This window comes from Austrofundulus limnaeus, unplaced genomic scaffold (assembly GCF_001266775.1).
Source record: "Austrofundulus limnaeus strain Quisiro unplaced genomic scaffold, Austrofundulus_limnaeus-1.0 Scaffold89, whole genome shotgun sequence".
NCBI classification, from domain to species: domain Eukaryota; kingdom Metazoa; phylum Chordata; class Actinopteri; order Cyprinodontiformes; family Rivulidae; genus Austrofundulus; species Austrofundulus limnaeus.
In genome coordinates, this window is record NW_013952491.1 from 932,979 (window position 1) to 948,222 (window position 15,244).

A 15,244-nucleotide genomic window follows, 5' to 3' on the forward strand; every position below is an offset into this window, starting at 1 on the left:
CATTAATATTACATAAACTATAAGTTTTACAGGTACCAAAAGGCATAGCCATCATTTGGCACAGGAGCTTTACAGATTACAATGGCAGCTCTAGGACAAAGTATGCAGGAGGAGAAGCGTGACAAAGTTGAGATGACTTGGATGGGAAACGAATCACAATAGTGTGCATTGCCAATGATTAAAATAAAAAAATACTCAGAATAAACACTCGCTTCCTCATACGCCTCTCAAAAGAGTCATTTAAGAGCTGCTTGAAGCTGAGGCAGCAGGTTCAGTTAATAAAACAAGAGGTTTTTACTGGAGAAGTTAGCTTAATTATTAAGTGAGTCGTAAGATGATGATGTAATTCTTCTTTTTAAAGTTCTCGCATCGCAGTTCAAATGTGTTAAAACTGTAACTTGTTCATTTTTATTGCTTTATAGAATCGTGCATTTCCTTTGCTACAACAAACTGTCAACGTTTTTTAACAGCTCATAGTTTGGACAGGAGGAGCTGACGCAGGAAATCACATTTTATAAAGTACCAGCGCTGTGTGGGCGGGGCCTAAGTTCAATACATCTTTATAGTTTTTAATCTAAGGCTCTATGGGTCATTTGAACACGAGTCAAACGAAAGCAGAAATAACTTGAGAATTTGCATCACCTGCGACAATTCAGTGTGAAGATTTCCTGCTGAAAGCTGCTGATGTCAGCGTTTCTGCCAAACTGGCAGACATGACATGACAGCTTCTCACACAGGACAATGTCCTCCATGCTTCAAATCTACAGACATTGCAGTGACATTTGCATTATTTTCACTGTGCTTTCAACATATTTATCGATATAATAAAGATTCAAATGTGAACTCAAAACACTTTTAATAGCAATAAATATCAGATTACAATTCAAAATTATTGAAATTACTGTAAATCTTTCCTCAAAAGAGGCACTGAACAAAACTAAAATGAGCAATTCAAGAAGCTGAAATTAGCACAAAGAAGCTGAAAAAGGCACAACCAGAACAAAAAGTAAAGTCAAATAAAGATTTATGAGGATTTTAAGGACATTGAAAAGGTGTTCGAAAAGCTATAAAATATAATTAAAATGATGTAGAAGTTGCTGAAATATTAAAAGTCATAGCACCCATGGCATAAATGAGGTGAAAATTTAATCATTTTAATCTGACACCTCCTGATTTATTCCACTGATGTGGATCAGCTGCAGCTTCTGACGGCGCTAACCGCTAACTGCTAACTGTTCAGGGTTTTACGTCGAGGAAACGAGGAGCAGATGGTTTCGAGCAGGAGGAGGTGGAGAAAGTGTGGAGGGTTTGAAGTGAAGATGTTTGAGGATAGAGAGATGAAGGGTCAGAACAGAGGGGTCTAAACTTTATCCTCCTGCATCGAGGAGTCCAGGGGGCGGGGCTAAAAGGCGTGACTAACAGCTCCCTCAGGGGCACAGTCAGTCAGGTCATTTTACCGCTAATTCCCACCTCATGAATATATGACTGTTTAATCCTAATGACAGATATTTATTTACCCACAGCTTTAATCGTCCATTTAAATTAACGTTTCAACACTTGACTAATCGATGCTGTTCCTGTTTTGTTTTTTAGCTTTTAAATGAAAAGGTTTTGTTTGTTTTTTTCTCCTCAGGACGTGCGGCGGGTTCCCAGCATCACTCCGGCCATCGTGCGGTCCGAGAGCAGCGAAAAGCGCCCCTTCATGTGCGCCTACCCAGGATGCAACAAACGCTACTTCAAACTGTCTCACCTGCAGATGCACGGCCGCAAACACACAGGTGAGAGCAGCTGAAGCAGAGGAATTTTACCTGCCGCACGCTGCAGCGTCAAGGTGTTCTGTTAAAGCGCCGAGTCGCATTCAAAAAAATGTAAATTGTTTTATCAAATCAAAAATTTATCCGTGTAGAGTCCTGAGTCTTGAAGAAGCAGCCTTTTAATTTTTAGCATACTGGGCCCATTGCTTTTCCTGTTATACATAAATGACCTTCCAAAAATATTGAAGTATTCAAATATTTTAATGTATGCTGATGATACTGTTCTTTTTTTGTCTGATTTCAATATTGAATCTATTAATAGTCAGTTACAAGCAGATCTTCAGACATTTCATGGTTGGCTTCAAGATAAWHTTTKGTCAATTAATGTTAAAAAACTGTGTGCATGTATTTTTCCTCACCCAGGAGACATTTCAATATAACAAATCAACTCACTTTTAAACAAACCCCTTGACATTGTCACTACCTACAAATATCTTGGAATTACTTTGGATTCTCATTTGACTTATCGTGATCATGCACAAGTCTTAACCACTAAGTTGAAACAAATTATATGTTTATTCAAAAATTAGATCCAATCTGACATCTTCTGTTTCAAATATCTATCTTCATGCCATTATACTCTCAACCATGTCGTACTGTTTACCTGTTTGGTCTCTTACAACAAATGAAATCTTAGAACCCATAGTTAGGCTCTACAACAGGGCCTACAAAATTCATAAAAAACTTCCTGGTTGGACTCATCACTGTACAGTTCTTTCATTGTCTGATGCCTTGACTTTTCAGAATTATGTTTTGTATAGTGGTATTAATCTATATTTTCAGATCTTCCAAGGTGCCAATTATGGAACTCTCTGTGCATTGTTGTCCAAATCAAATTCTGGAAGTGGTCATTCAACTAGATCTGTTACAAAAGGACAACTGATATTACCAACTTTTAAAAACTGTTATGGCCAGAGGTCTTTCTTCTATGTTTATACTAAAGCATGGAATGACATTCCTCAAAACATAAAGTCCATTTCAAAACTACAGCCCTTTAAGAAGAATCTTGTCTGCCATCTGCTGGACACTTTTTGTTGTGCTCATATTTAGACGTCCTATTTTGCAAATGCTGCCTTCCTGAAATTTGGTATGCTTGTTTGTCTTTGTGTCTATGGTGTATAATGATGTGATTGTGATGCTGTAATTCTGAGTGTTTTATGTGCTGCAGAACAGGAACCTGCTGTAAAACAGCAATTATGCTGAGTCAGGCTTGATTTTTAATAATCTTTTCCTGTTAAATAAATCAAATCAAATCAAAGGGAGATGTGCTCCTCAAACTGCACCGCCAACCAAACAGGCTGTTTACCTGCATTTAAATCAGCAGGAGGTCCTATAGCTCAATGTTTTTAACTCTCTGATCCCTAAAATACATTTTTTTAATACAGATTAGCCTCATACGACACAGAATGAATGAACAGTTTTACGATCTTTGATTTTAACCTCAGTTTGTGCTTTCTTTAAACGGAACAAAATCTACTTTTTTTTACCCCTTAAAGTGCCTGTGACATGCATATTCATGAAATACAAAAAGTCAAAGAAAATGTATTTCTATTTAGGAAACTCACCATAATACACACGATTTTACCCATTATGTCACATAATTGGCTTATTTTCTTTTGAACTTGGCTCAGCTAAAGTGAAACAGGAAGTGACATCAAAGGGAAACTCTTAAAGAAATAAAACTCCCAGGACTTTGTTTATTAAAACAATATTATTTGAACTCTCTTTCTCATCTCTGTATGATAGTGATTAAAATAACCTATCATCATATTCTTCTCTACAGTCTGTGTTGTTAGCCATTTTAGCATTGCTCTGTTCACATTCAGACATTCCCCTTTGACATCACTTCCTGTTACTGCACATGCAAATATCTCAACAACTGTTTATCTCAGCGGCATGAAATATTTTTTACAATATGTTATCAATGTTATCCTTCCAAAAATACATTCATTTTTATTACAAAAATTGATGTCACAGGCACTTTAACTACATTTTGTTGTGTACTTGGAGTCTCTAGGAGTGCAGAAAATTTCAATTTATTCCCTATCCATGTATGGAAGTTGGCAGGTTTAGAAATAAAAGCATGATAAAAACACTTAAAATGCACCAATTAAATTATACAAGCAGAACTTTACCTCATGTTTTATAATTTAATTGACCTTCATATTTATTTTTCCAGCTCAGTTCCAAAAAATTATATATATAGGCACATAATTTACATTTTACTTTTTTAAAAAATATATATTTTTTGTTTTTCTTTTTATCTGCGCATGCATCTGTCTTTTAAATGTTTATATCTAATTTTTTTTCAAAAGTCTTTTTATTTCCCATGTGTTTTTATATTTTTCTCTGTCTCCTGTATTTATATTACCTTATGCATTTCTGCCTCATTATTCAAATAAGGTGGGTGTGGCTTCTTGGGTTAGCTTCTCTCCTATTGGCCAACAGACAGGAAGTAGCAGGATCCATGTGCAGATCTACTGTTCATGCTGCTGCCACAGTTTAGCTTAAAGTTTAAAGTTTATTTAAAAACAACTGCAAGGAGGGGAAACTCTTCCATGTCGTTGTTTTTAGAGGAAGAGGGAGCGCAACACATGAACTTTAACGTGTAATCGTTGTGTTTTCTCAGGGGAAAAGCCCTACCAGTGTGAGTTCACCGACTGCGGTCGCAGATTTTCTCGCTCCGATCAGCTTAAAAGACACCAGAGGAGGCACACAGGTTTGAACGATTTTACTACAACAGTTTTGATTTAATTAATTAATTAATTTTTTATTCCAGAGCTTTTTCTTTATTCTGCTTTCTCTGCTGTTTGCACGTCTCTATATTTTCTCGTTTTTTTTTGTACGATGACGCTTTGAACTGTGAGCTAAATGCCAAACTTTGCCTGGCTTCCTCTGCTCTGCTGTATTTTATTTTATTTTTCTTCTACCCCCCCCCCTCCCCCCTCTGTGTGTGTGTGTTTGTGTGACGTTCTTGTGTTTTTTCCCCCGTTTGTGCGAACCTGACCCGTTTGAATGCGTGTGCATGTTTTACTGTACATGTGTTTAGGAGTTAGACCGTTCGAATGCGAGACGTGTCAGAGAAAGTTCTCTCGGTCTGACCACCTTAAGACACACACACGGACTCATACAGGTAAAACAAGTGCGTAAACTTTTATTTTTCCATTCCTTCTTCATACCATTCGATGTTCACGTAGCAGCTAAAAAAAAACGTTTTTTGTTGTCGTAGGCAGAAGAACGTTCGAATATAAAATTATTTTTTTTGCTTTGATTTTTAAGACTCGGTTTATAACGATTGCTTTTTGTGGCGTCGCCTCTCAGGTGAGAAGCCGTTTAACTGCAGGTGGCCCAACTGTCAGAAGAAGTTTGCTCGCAGCGACGAGTTGGTGCGACACCACAACATGCACCAGAGGAACCTGACCAAACTCCAGCTCTCCATCTGAGCCCAGCTAGACGCAGAAATTTGGTTTCTGAGCTGAAAAGTTACAATTTGACGTTTCTGCAAACCATAAATAGTGTTAAATCTGAATTTAGACGCAAAAATCTCTTTGATTTGTGTTGAAAAAGTCTCTTTTTATCCTGAAAGCCACCTCATATTTTCACCATTAAACACTAAAACCTTTGGTTTGCAGAAAAGTTGAATATCAAACTTTATTTTTCCAGCTGCTGGGTTTCCCCTGCCAAAAAAAAAAAATACATTTAGGTAATTTGTGATTTCTGTAAAACGGTTGCTGTTTTAATCCTAATAGTTGCAGGTTCAGATTATTTTCATCTAATCTGAGGTTTAGCACCTTTTCCTGTTTTGTAAATGTTTCTTATGTGGAACTACTTTGGGAAAGCTTATTTATTCTCTCTACGCTTTCACTGGAATTATTTAACGGGCGAAGAGGTGCTGGTGACTTCCTGCATCCTCTCCAACAGAACCTCTTCGTCTTTTTTTAAGTCACTCTGTTGTAGCTTTTAATTTGAAAAGATAGTTTGTGTTTGCCTCGTAAAAAAGCTTTAAAGGCTTTTAAAAAGCTGAGGATTTGTTTCTCTAAATTGTCTTTGTGGTGTGTAAATATTCCTGTTTTTTTTTTTTTTTTTTTACCTGCTGGGTTTGTGGTCGAGATGTAAATAATTATTCTTCACTGTGGGGATAATAAGTCGTGTAAATTAACTGATATTTTTTTTTCTTTAGTTGGATCAGATTTTTTTGCTTTTCTTTCCTCTGATGTTTTTTTCATTTCTGAGTTATAAAAAAGTAAATATCAGTGAAACACTGATGAAAAATGTTGGTTTTGTTGCTGTTTTACAGTAAAAGTTCATCCTTGCAATCTTTACAATCTGTTTGTCATTTTTTAAGTTTTAAAAATCTTGGATTAATTTTACAATTATAATTTTTACACACACAGATTACCTAAAAATGTGCAGCGTCTGTTTTTAACGCTAATTTTTGCACATCAAAAGTTGGCGAGTAGCTGAAGGTTAGCAAGATTTAACAAAGGTGTAGCTAAATGTAGCAAAGGGCTTTTTAAAAGTAGCAAATGGTTAGCTCAATGTAGCCATTGGTTAGCTAAAAGTAACAAAAGAACAGGTAAAGGTATAGGCTAGGCTAGCAAGATGTAACAAAGGATTAGATCAAAGCAGCCAAAGGCTAACTAAAAGTAGCAAAAGGTCTTTTAAAGCAATCAAGATGTAGTTAGCTCAGTGTAGCAATGGGCTAGCCTAATGTAGCAATGAGCTAGCTAAAAGTAACAAAAGAACCAGTAAAAGTATAAGGCTAGGCAATCAAGATGTAGCAAAGAGTTGACTCAAAGTAACAAATGCTAGCTAAAGGTAGCAATTTGGTATCAAGGTATACTAAAAGGCTAGCTAAAAGTAGCAAATGGCTAGCTCAATGTAGCCACAGGTTAGCTAAAAGTAACAACAGGTAAAGGTGTAAGGCTAGGCTAGCAATTATGTAACAAAGGATTAGATCAATGTAGCCAAAGGCTAACTAAAGTAGCAAAAGGTCTTAAGGCAATCAAGATGTAGCGTTAGCTCAAAGTAGAGAAGGACTAGCTCAATGTGGCTATAGGCTAGCTCAATGAGCTAGCTAAAAGTAACAAAAAACAGAAGTATAAGGCTAGGCAATCAAGATGTAACAAAGTTAGCTCAAAGTAACAATTTGGTAGCAAGGTATACTGAAGGGTTAGCTGAAAGTAGCAATGGGCTAGCAAAAAGCTAGGTACAAATACCGCTAAATAGGTTTGAGAAACGTGCTGTTTTCACCTCATATGAAAGTTTTTTTAATGCACAGTCAAAACATGTTTGTAACAAACACAAAAGACACAAAAGTGACAGAAATATAGTGGAGAAATTGTTTTTACATTCTGCACAGAAATGCAGTTTGGTTGGCGGCACAGTTTGAAGCACAAGTCTCTTTTTGCAAGCTTTGGAAAATGTATTTATTTCCTAATTAGAACCAAAAAAAAACACTAACCAATCTTTTGGATAATAATACTCAGTTTCCTTGATTCTTTAGAGAGCAGTAAAAATGTTTTAAAAGAGAAAGATTTAGCAAATAATGAGGCTGTGCATCATTTTTGATCCACCCTTTCTATTTCACAACATACTGTCCTGCTCTGTTTATGACGAAAACTGAATGTTTTAATGAAAAAAAAAGAAAGTTTTATCTGAGGTCAGGTTTAAATTTGACTCAGATAAACAGAAAGATTTGCAGAAACACACACAGTACCATCCACTCTTTATCTCTCCAGATTCCTCGTTGCATTCCTTGGCTCCCCTCCCAGTCAAAAAAAAAAAAAAAAAAAGATAAAAAATTAATGTGCTGTTCCTCAGCTGCTCTTTTTTTTTTTTACTTTCTCATCCGTTATCACTAATAGCTTCGTTATTTAGTTCAAAAGTCTGATTTTCTGATGTTTTTGTTCCTGTTTGAATAAAATAAGTTTAAGAAACTTTTCATTTCTAATCAGAAGCAGAAAAAATGTCATTTAATATTTTTGTTAACTTTTATTTTAAGTTTAAGCAGTGTGTAAATCAGACAATGTGTCTGATTTCCCTCTGTGGAAATCCCCTGAAAGTCCCCGGGCCTGTGGTTCTGGATCTCAGCTGTCGGACAGAACCCATGTCCCTCATCCTTCTTTTCGCTCTGCTCTCTGTGTGTCTTTTTTGTGTTTTAGTGTTTAATCTCTGCTGCGTCCTGAGCCCGGTGAGGCCCTTTGAAGCCTGATATCTGCTCAGTGTTACTGGACTTCGAGTCGACACAGAAAACAGGCCGGAGCTTTCAAATGGACTTCAACTCCTAGCCCAGACTGTGTTTGACTGTCTGTTAGCAAAATATCTCATGAACCACCGGACAAGTGATTGGACTCTAAGCTATTGTTCTCAGCCGGTCTTTAGCAGATCCATCACCATGACGTAATAAAACTGATGTTTGTTTTGGTTTTTAGTCAGAAAGGCCTCTAGAGTTTTTTCACAGATTAGAGACTTTGGCAGCTTGTTTATCTGATTTAAAAATACACTTTTTTCTCCTTCTCATTAAATATACATAATCAGTCTTTCCTTGGATGGAAAATTATTTAGTAAAAACATAGTTTGAGAAAGTTGAAGGCCTTCAAACATTTCTGGTCACTCTGCTGCCACCCAGTGGTGCATCTGCGTCATTACAACTTTAAAACTAATTAGGTTTAAAGTTGTAATGACACAGATGCACCACTGGGTGGCAGCATTTTTCCATTGTGTAGTTTTCAAGATAGAACAAAAGCCCTTTAAATTACATTTTCAATTTTGAATTTGACTCGTTTGTTTCTCTTATTTGTCCTGAGTTAAATCCACCATTCAAATAATTTGTTTTCAAATAAAATACCACCCAAAAACAGAATAATCAGAACAATTTTTTAGATAAAAGTTCAAAAGTAAAACAAAACAAAAATTGTTGTTTTATGTTCTTTCTCTGACTTTATTCTTAAAAAAAAAAAACAGGTACAAATAATGTAGCAAAAGATTAGCTAAAAGTGGCAAAAAGCTAGCTAAAAAAAGCAAGAATATAAAAAATCTAAAAGTGGCAAAATTAGTTAAAAGTAGCAAAGAACCAGGTAAAAATAGCAAAATCTAGGTTAAAAAAGTGGCAAAAGGTTACTTGAAGTAGCAAAAAGCTAGCTAAAAGTGGCAAAAAGTTAGCTAAAAATAGCAATTGGTCAGGCAAAAATATATAAAACATAAAAGTAGCAAAAAAAGGCTAGTTAAAAGTGGCAAAAAAAATTACTGGCTAAAAAATGGACATGTAAAAATTAGAAAAAAAAACTTTGTAGCAAAAGGCCACCTAATTGTAACAAAATGCTAGCAAAAAGTAACAAATAGCCAGGTAAAAATGGCAAAAGTCTAGCTAAAATAGCAAAAATCTAGCTGAAAGTGGCAAAAAGCTAGATAAAAATAGCAACTGGCAAGGCAAACTATATATAAAACAAGTAAAAGTAGCAAAAGGCTAGTAAAAAGCTAAAAGTAAGAAATAGTAAAACTATGAAAGCTTCACCAGCTCAACATTTCTGTTTAGTTTCATTTTCATTTCTCCTCAGAACATCAGCGCCTCTCCTCCTCCTCCTCCTCCTCCTCCTCCTCCTCCTGCTGCTCCTCTCTGCAGGTTTAGGTTTTGTTTTTCATTTTCCAGTTAAAGTTTCGTTTCTGACTGACAGCTGAGCAGAACAATAACAGATCAGTTTCTGGTCCTGGAGACTCCAGAGTCCCTCAGAGTCCAGGAGCAGCAGCATGTTCTCCTGGGGACAGGACAGCCAGCGCGGCTTCGTGCTGAAAGGCGACTCGGACTCGTGCAGGTCCTCCTGCAGGTCCTCCTCAGGTGACGGAGTCCATCACCTGAACATCGGCTGCCCCGTGGCGGACCTGTCTGCCGGGCTCAGCGTCCTGGCTTTTGTGAAAAACAACGGAAACGCGTTCATTCTGCGCGTGAATGAGAGCAGAGATGGACGAAGAGTCCGAGGAAAACAGAGTGAGTCTGCAACAAAACTGTTGTTTTTGTCTGTTAGCAAAATATTACACTAACCACTGGGTGAATTTTAATGAAACTTTCAGAAAACAGTCACTAAATGTAACTTTACAACTGATTAATATTTGGAGCCAATCTAATTAAAGATGGCCGCCACAGCCAGCTGAACTTAGGAAACACAAAAAATGCTATAAATCATTCAGTTTTACAAATTATGTTCTAAAATTTGGTATGATCGTAGCTGAGAGTTATTCACAACACATATTCTGAAGGTTGCTTATTACACTTGACCTTGGCTTAAAAACTGTAGCTTAACTGCGAGAGTCCAGCTTTTTTTGCCTGTTAGCAAAATATCTCACGAACCGCTGGATGGATTTTCATGAAACTTTTAGAAATGTATTATTGGATGTGCCTTTCATGATGATTAACTTTTCAAGTGAGTTCAATTCAAAATGGCCGTCACAGCTCATCAACATAAGGCAACACAAAAATGGCCATAGCTCAGCTGAATTTGTGGATATTGAGCTCAAATTTAGTTTGGTAGTAGAGGAGAATCCTTCACAACACATACTCCGAGTGTGGCACTAAATGAGGTTGTAGATTGAAGAAAAGACAGGAAACGTGAAGGCCTTCATTCGTGCACATAAAGGGGCGGGGCTTAAAACTGTGTTGTGGCTTCAGCTGCCAGGCAGCTCCCAGTGCTCCCCTCAGTTCTGGTCCAAACTCCTCCGGCTTGTGTTTGCAGAGTTTGTGAAGTTCAAGGAGCCGATCGAGGCGGTGAGCTGTCAGGACGACGTGGTGACGTTCCTGTCAGAGAGAGGATCGGTTCTCTGCGTGGACACAACCAGAACCCCTTACACACCCAGGTGAGGAGGGAAAACTGGGTTTGAACCACAGCGTGTGACCCATGCTGGATCAATGAGTCAGAATGAACCCAAGCTGCAGTTAAAAATAAATAAAAATATAGATTTTTGCTGTAATAATGATCCAAGTAACTAAAATCTAAGTTTTCCAACAGGTTTGTCATCAGAATTAACCATTTGTCTGAAAACTCTCATAAAATCCCTTGAAATTGACCATTTTTCTCAAAATTTCAAAGCATTTTCAGGCTCTTGAGGTGGAGAAATGGCAAATAAAAATGATAGATCATCTCATTTATGAGTTAGTTTTGTAAAACTAGGCCTATTCTCTGTTTTGTTTTTGTTTTGTTTGTTTGTTTGTTTCTCAGGATGCTGGAGGTTTTTGCCAACATCCCGGTCGCTCAGGTGTCCTGTGGGAGCCAGCATTCAGTCGCCCTGACCAGAGGTGCCATAAAGTTTAGTATTTTTTTTTAAAAAAGAAGAGAAAACCTTGTGTGACTCTTTGCGATCCACCCACAGACGGTCAGGTCTACACCTGGGGTCTGGACTCCAGGGGCCAGCTGGGTCTGGGGAGGAGGAACTGCGGTGCCGGTTCCCCCCAGCACCTCCAGTCTCTGTCCTCCGTCCCGGTGGTTCGGATCGCCGCGGGAGGAGAGCGGAGCTTCGCCCTCTCCGTGTCCGGGGGCGTGTTGGGCTGGGGGAGGAACGACTGTGGACAGCTGGGACTGGGAGACACCAAAGGTTGGATATTTAAATATTAATATTTCTGCTGCAGCATTTTTAAATTTAACGATTTGTTTTTACCTCTCCTTCCAGACAGATACACTCCAACCTGCCTTCATAGTTTGAATCTGAAGAAAAGTTGTGACGTTTCGTGTGGAAAGGACCACACAGCTGTTTTAACAAAGGTCAGCCACCAACAACAAACACTAACTGAGCTCTACCTGGTATTTCCTGCATAGAAACAGCGTTTAACCTCTCAAACACTGAAAAGTACCACAACAGAATAAATGGGAAATTAATAAAAACAGAAATACTATTAAAAGTCAGTTTTACTCACTGTTGAGTTGTGGTGAGTAGCTGCGGCCTTGAATTCTGAACTCTCCCACTTTCCAACAGGGAATTCCCACTTGAGGCGGAGTTCCAGTTTAAATTTATGACTTTTCATTGGGAAAGTCCCACTTCCCAGTTCAACTGTACTTGACGAAAAGGAGATTTTACCCAGCAAATTTCACCTCTACTTTTGAACCCCGTGCAGCTCCACCTAGTGGTGGGCTGGTGGGACACAATCATTTTGCAGTCTAGAGTTTGTCTAGATCAGGGCTATTCAACTGGTGGCCCACGGGCCACAACTGGCCCGCAAGTGACCAAAGTTCAGCCCGCCATTTGGTTCAGTCATCTTTTGAACCCAAACCCCTGGTTTTCTACTTTATTAACTCTTTAGTTAGACAAGTGTGGTATATACAGAAATGTAGAAATCTTGGCTACAAGCTGGTAAAAACCATTTCCATGCACACTCAAGACAGTTAAAATTACAAGCAGCTGAAAATAAAACTATGAAAGTGAAAATAAAATTGGTTTAAAAATGGAATAATATCAGCCTACAGATATTATCGGTGTGATATTTGCATAAAAATGTAAAATCTCTACATATCGGTATCGGTTTTTCTTCTGATAACAAAAGCCCAATAAATTAATGCCTGGATTTGTTACTAATGACATCATTAAACCAGATTATCTCAGGGACAGCATGATCCAAACTATTGTTTGGGACAAAATGTTAACAATAAATATGGCACTTTTCCCATAACTTCAGTGAAATGGTTTTTACTTTGTATAATGTTCACCTGTGGAATGCATCTAGTGAGGTATCACAGTAAAAGCAGGCATAATGTCCCTGACAGGAGATATGTGATGTCACCTCAATATTGGTTTGTAATATCAGTTAATATTGGAAATTAAGTGTTGAACAATATCAGCATATTAAATATCAGCAAAAAGTCAATATCGAGCATCTCTAGTTTAAAATTTTGGCAAGTCAGAGATGTCAAAATAATATTTGTGTTAAAGAGGCATAATGAGCTATTTTTGTTTTTGATATTGTTTAATTGTCACTACTTTTGTAGGGTTCTGTATGTTGTATTCATGATAAAATACAGCAAAATAAACTATTTCAAAGGTAACAGATCTCTGTAATACTTGGTTTATTGACATAATGACTTTAATTGCTGGATGTTCGGCCTCTGAGCTGTTGACCTGCAGTAACTGTGGCCCCTGGAGTGATTTAGTTGAACAGCCCTGGTCTAGAGTTTAACACGTGCAGTAAGATAAACCCAGATATCATCTGCAAAGAATGTAAATATGTTTATCATCGACCGGTGAGTCTTGTTAAATAAAAACCTGGAGACCCAGAACAGTTCCTTGAGGTTCTCCTTCTGTATAAATATGATCTATGTTAAAGCTGCTTTTTTTGGTCGTCTCTCAGCACGGTGTAGTTTTTACCTTCGGTTCCGGTCGGCACGGCCAGCTGGGGCACAACTCGTTCCGGGACGAGCTCCGTCCTCGACTCGTCGCAGAACTCTGGGGGGCAAAGGTGGCGAAGGTTGCGTGTGGAAGGTAAACCTCTGAATAAAATCCTAACCAAACATTTAAGGTGTACGATCCTGCTTGTTCGTCTAACTGAGCTACCTCCTCAGAAACCACACCTTAGTTTTGACGGATGCTAATAAAGTTTACTCGTTTGGTTGTGGAGATGACGGGCAGCTGGGTCATGGAGAGGAGAGCCATCCGTCCGTTCCACTTCCTGTTTCACTGCCTCAGGGTGAATATATCCTGGATATAAATACCTGCTGCTGATAGAAAAACACTTTTTAATAAACAGAATTATTTTTTCATTTCAGACACCGACTCCCAGAGAGTCCAGAACATCTTTGCAGGAGAAAACTGTTCCTTTGCCACCTGCAGTTCTGATGAGGGACCACAGGGTTCCTCCACTAAGGTGGCTCAGTACGGCCTGGAGGGCGTCGTCGATAAGTGGGTTTCTGAGTGTGATTCAAAGTCGTGGAAAAAGATTCAGCAGTGAGTTTAAAACATCAGCAGATAAATACTCACAAAGACTGAGATTGTAAAGTGAAATGTTTTTCTCTTCACAGGGAAATCCACCGATCATTTTCAACCGCTTCCTGTTTGAATAAAAGCTTCTTGGAGCAAAGGTGAAGACTTTTATTTTGTAACGTTAAAAGTGGGAAAACGACAGACGCCAACGAGTCGTTGGTTTTTAAATCTCTGACTTCTTTATTATCCTCCTTTTTTCTGTTGCAGCAATTTCAGAAAAGCTTTTATATTTCTTTATTTTCAGAGATAAACATTTTCAAACCTCGTCAAAGTACCACGGTCTGAACTTCAAACAGGCCCGACAGTTCTTTAAGAAACTGGTGAAGAAAAGCGCAGTTTGGGAAGAGGTGAGCTGAAGCTTGGACTAAACATGAACCAGGAATTAGACACGTCCACTCATTTTCTTTTGAATCACCAGGTCGAGGCCGCGGTTCTGCGCCTGCTGCCTCTTCTCGACAGGAACCCCGTCAGCATGGAGGGCCTGAGGGTCTTCCTGCTGTTGAACGAGCTTCTGCACGTCCTGCAGAAACACACGGCGCAACAGAACACCAGGCTCACCGAGGCGCTGGCTGCCGCCGTGACCGGCCTGTCCGTTCAAAGCCTCCAGGTCTTAGGTACGTTCTCTTTAATCAGACTGCTCTGGGAGGTCTCAGTGGTCTGAGATGGACTCGTCTTCTTCTTCAGGGAACTGGTGGTCTTCACTGTCACCTTCCACCATGAGGAGGTTCATCGTGATGTGGAAGCAGGCGCTGTCTCTGATCTTTACTTATGATCCTGTTCCTCGCAGCTCTGGAGTCAGAAACCTGCTTCAAGTCCTGCAGTACATGTACAACGTCAGTATATTTACTTTAAAGTATTCAGAGTCAGATTTACTCACCTGTTTTATAAAGCTCGTTATAAATATTTGATTGACAGGTGAACAGCCGGGCGTCGGCGCCTCGGAGGCTGCCTGAAAGCCTGTTTTATTTACCCTTGTCTGAAAATTTCCTTGAAGATGACCTGAAAACCTGGAGTTTACGATCACAGAACGAGGTATGAAAAACTAAGATAAATTATACATCCAACCATTTAATCATCCAACCATTGAACCATCCAATGATCCATCCAACCATTTAACTATCCAACCAACAATTTAACCATCCATCCATCCAACCATTTAACTATCCAACCAACAATTTAACCATCCATCCATCCAACCATTTAACTATCCAACCAACAATTTAACCATCCATCCATCCAACCATTTAACTATCCAACCAACAATTTAACCATCCATCCATCCAACCATTTAATCATCCAACCATTTAACCATCCATCCATTTAACCATCCAATGATCCATCCAACCATTTAACCATCCAACCATTTAACCATGCAACCAACCATTTAACCATCCATCCATCCATTTAATCATCCAACCATTTAACCATCCAATGATCCATCCAACCATTTAACCATCCAACCATTTAACCAT

General features: G+C 38.5%; 2 protein-coding genes across 3 annotated transcripts in view; both read left to right on the forward strand.

The window, feature by feature from the left end:
* wt1a (WT1 transcription factor a) overlaps nt 1–6,045 on the forward strand; it is a 30,225-nt gene extending 24,180 nt beyond the window's left edge. Inside the window, exons 7-10 of one of the 2 annotated variants that reach the window (XM_014012177.1) lie at nt 1,634–1,778; nt 4,444–4,533; nt 4,864–4,956; nt 5,136–6,045. In XM_014012177.1, the coding sequence (XP_013867631.1) occupies nt 1,634–1,778; nt 4,444–4,533; nt 4,864–4,956; nt 5,136–5,257 (450 nt within the window). In that variant the 3' untranslated portion in view covers nt 5,258–6,045. The remainder of the gene's footprint in view (nt 1–1,633; nt 1,779–4,443; nt 4,534–4,863; nt 4,957–5,135) is intronic. The other variant, XM_014012178.1, reaches the window with a different exon arrangement.
* A 3,397-nt stretch (nt 6,046–9,442) lies between these two features.
* Nucleotides 9,443–15,244, forward strand: part of herc56.1 (HECT and RLD domain containing E3 ubiquitin protein ligase 56.1) — a gene marked incomplete in the record, with an annotated part of 13,789 nt that continues 7,987 nt past the window's right edge. Inside the window, 13 exon segments of the mRNA XM_014012179.1 lie at nt 9,443–9,801; nt 10,544–10,664; nt 11,027–11,103; nt 11,178–11,399; nt 11,475–11,566; nt 13,144–13,274; nt 13,355–13,479; nt 13,559–13,736; nt 13,811–13,870; nt 14,017–14,119; nt 14,191–14,386; nt 14,457–14,605; nt 14,688–14,804. Coding sequence (XP_013867633.1) covers nt 9,564–9,801; nt 10,544–10,664; nt 11,027–11,103; nt 11,178–11,399; nt 11,475–11,566; nt 13,144–13,274; nt 13,355–13,479; nt 13,559–13,736; nt 13,811–13,870; nt 14,017–14,119; nt 14,191–14,386; nt 14,457–14,605; nt 14,688–14,804 — 1,809 coding nt within the window.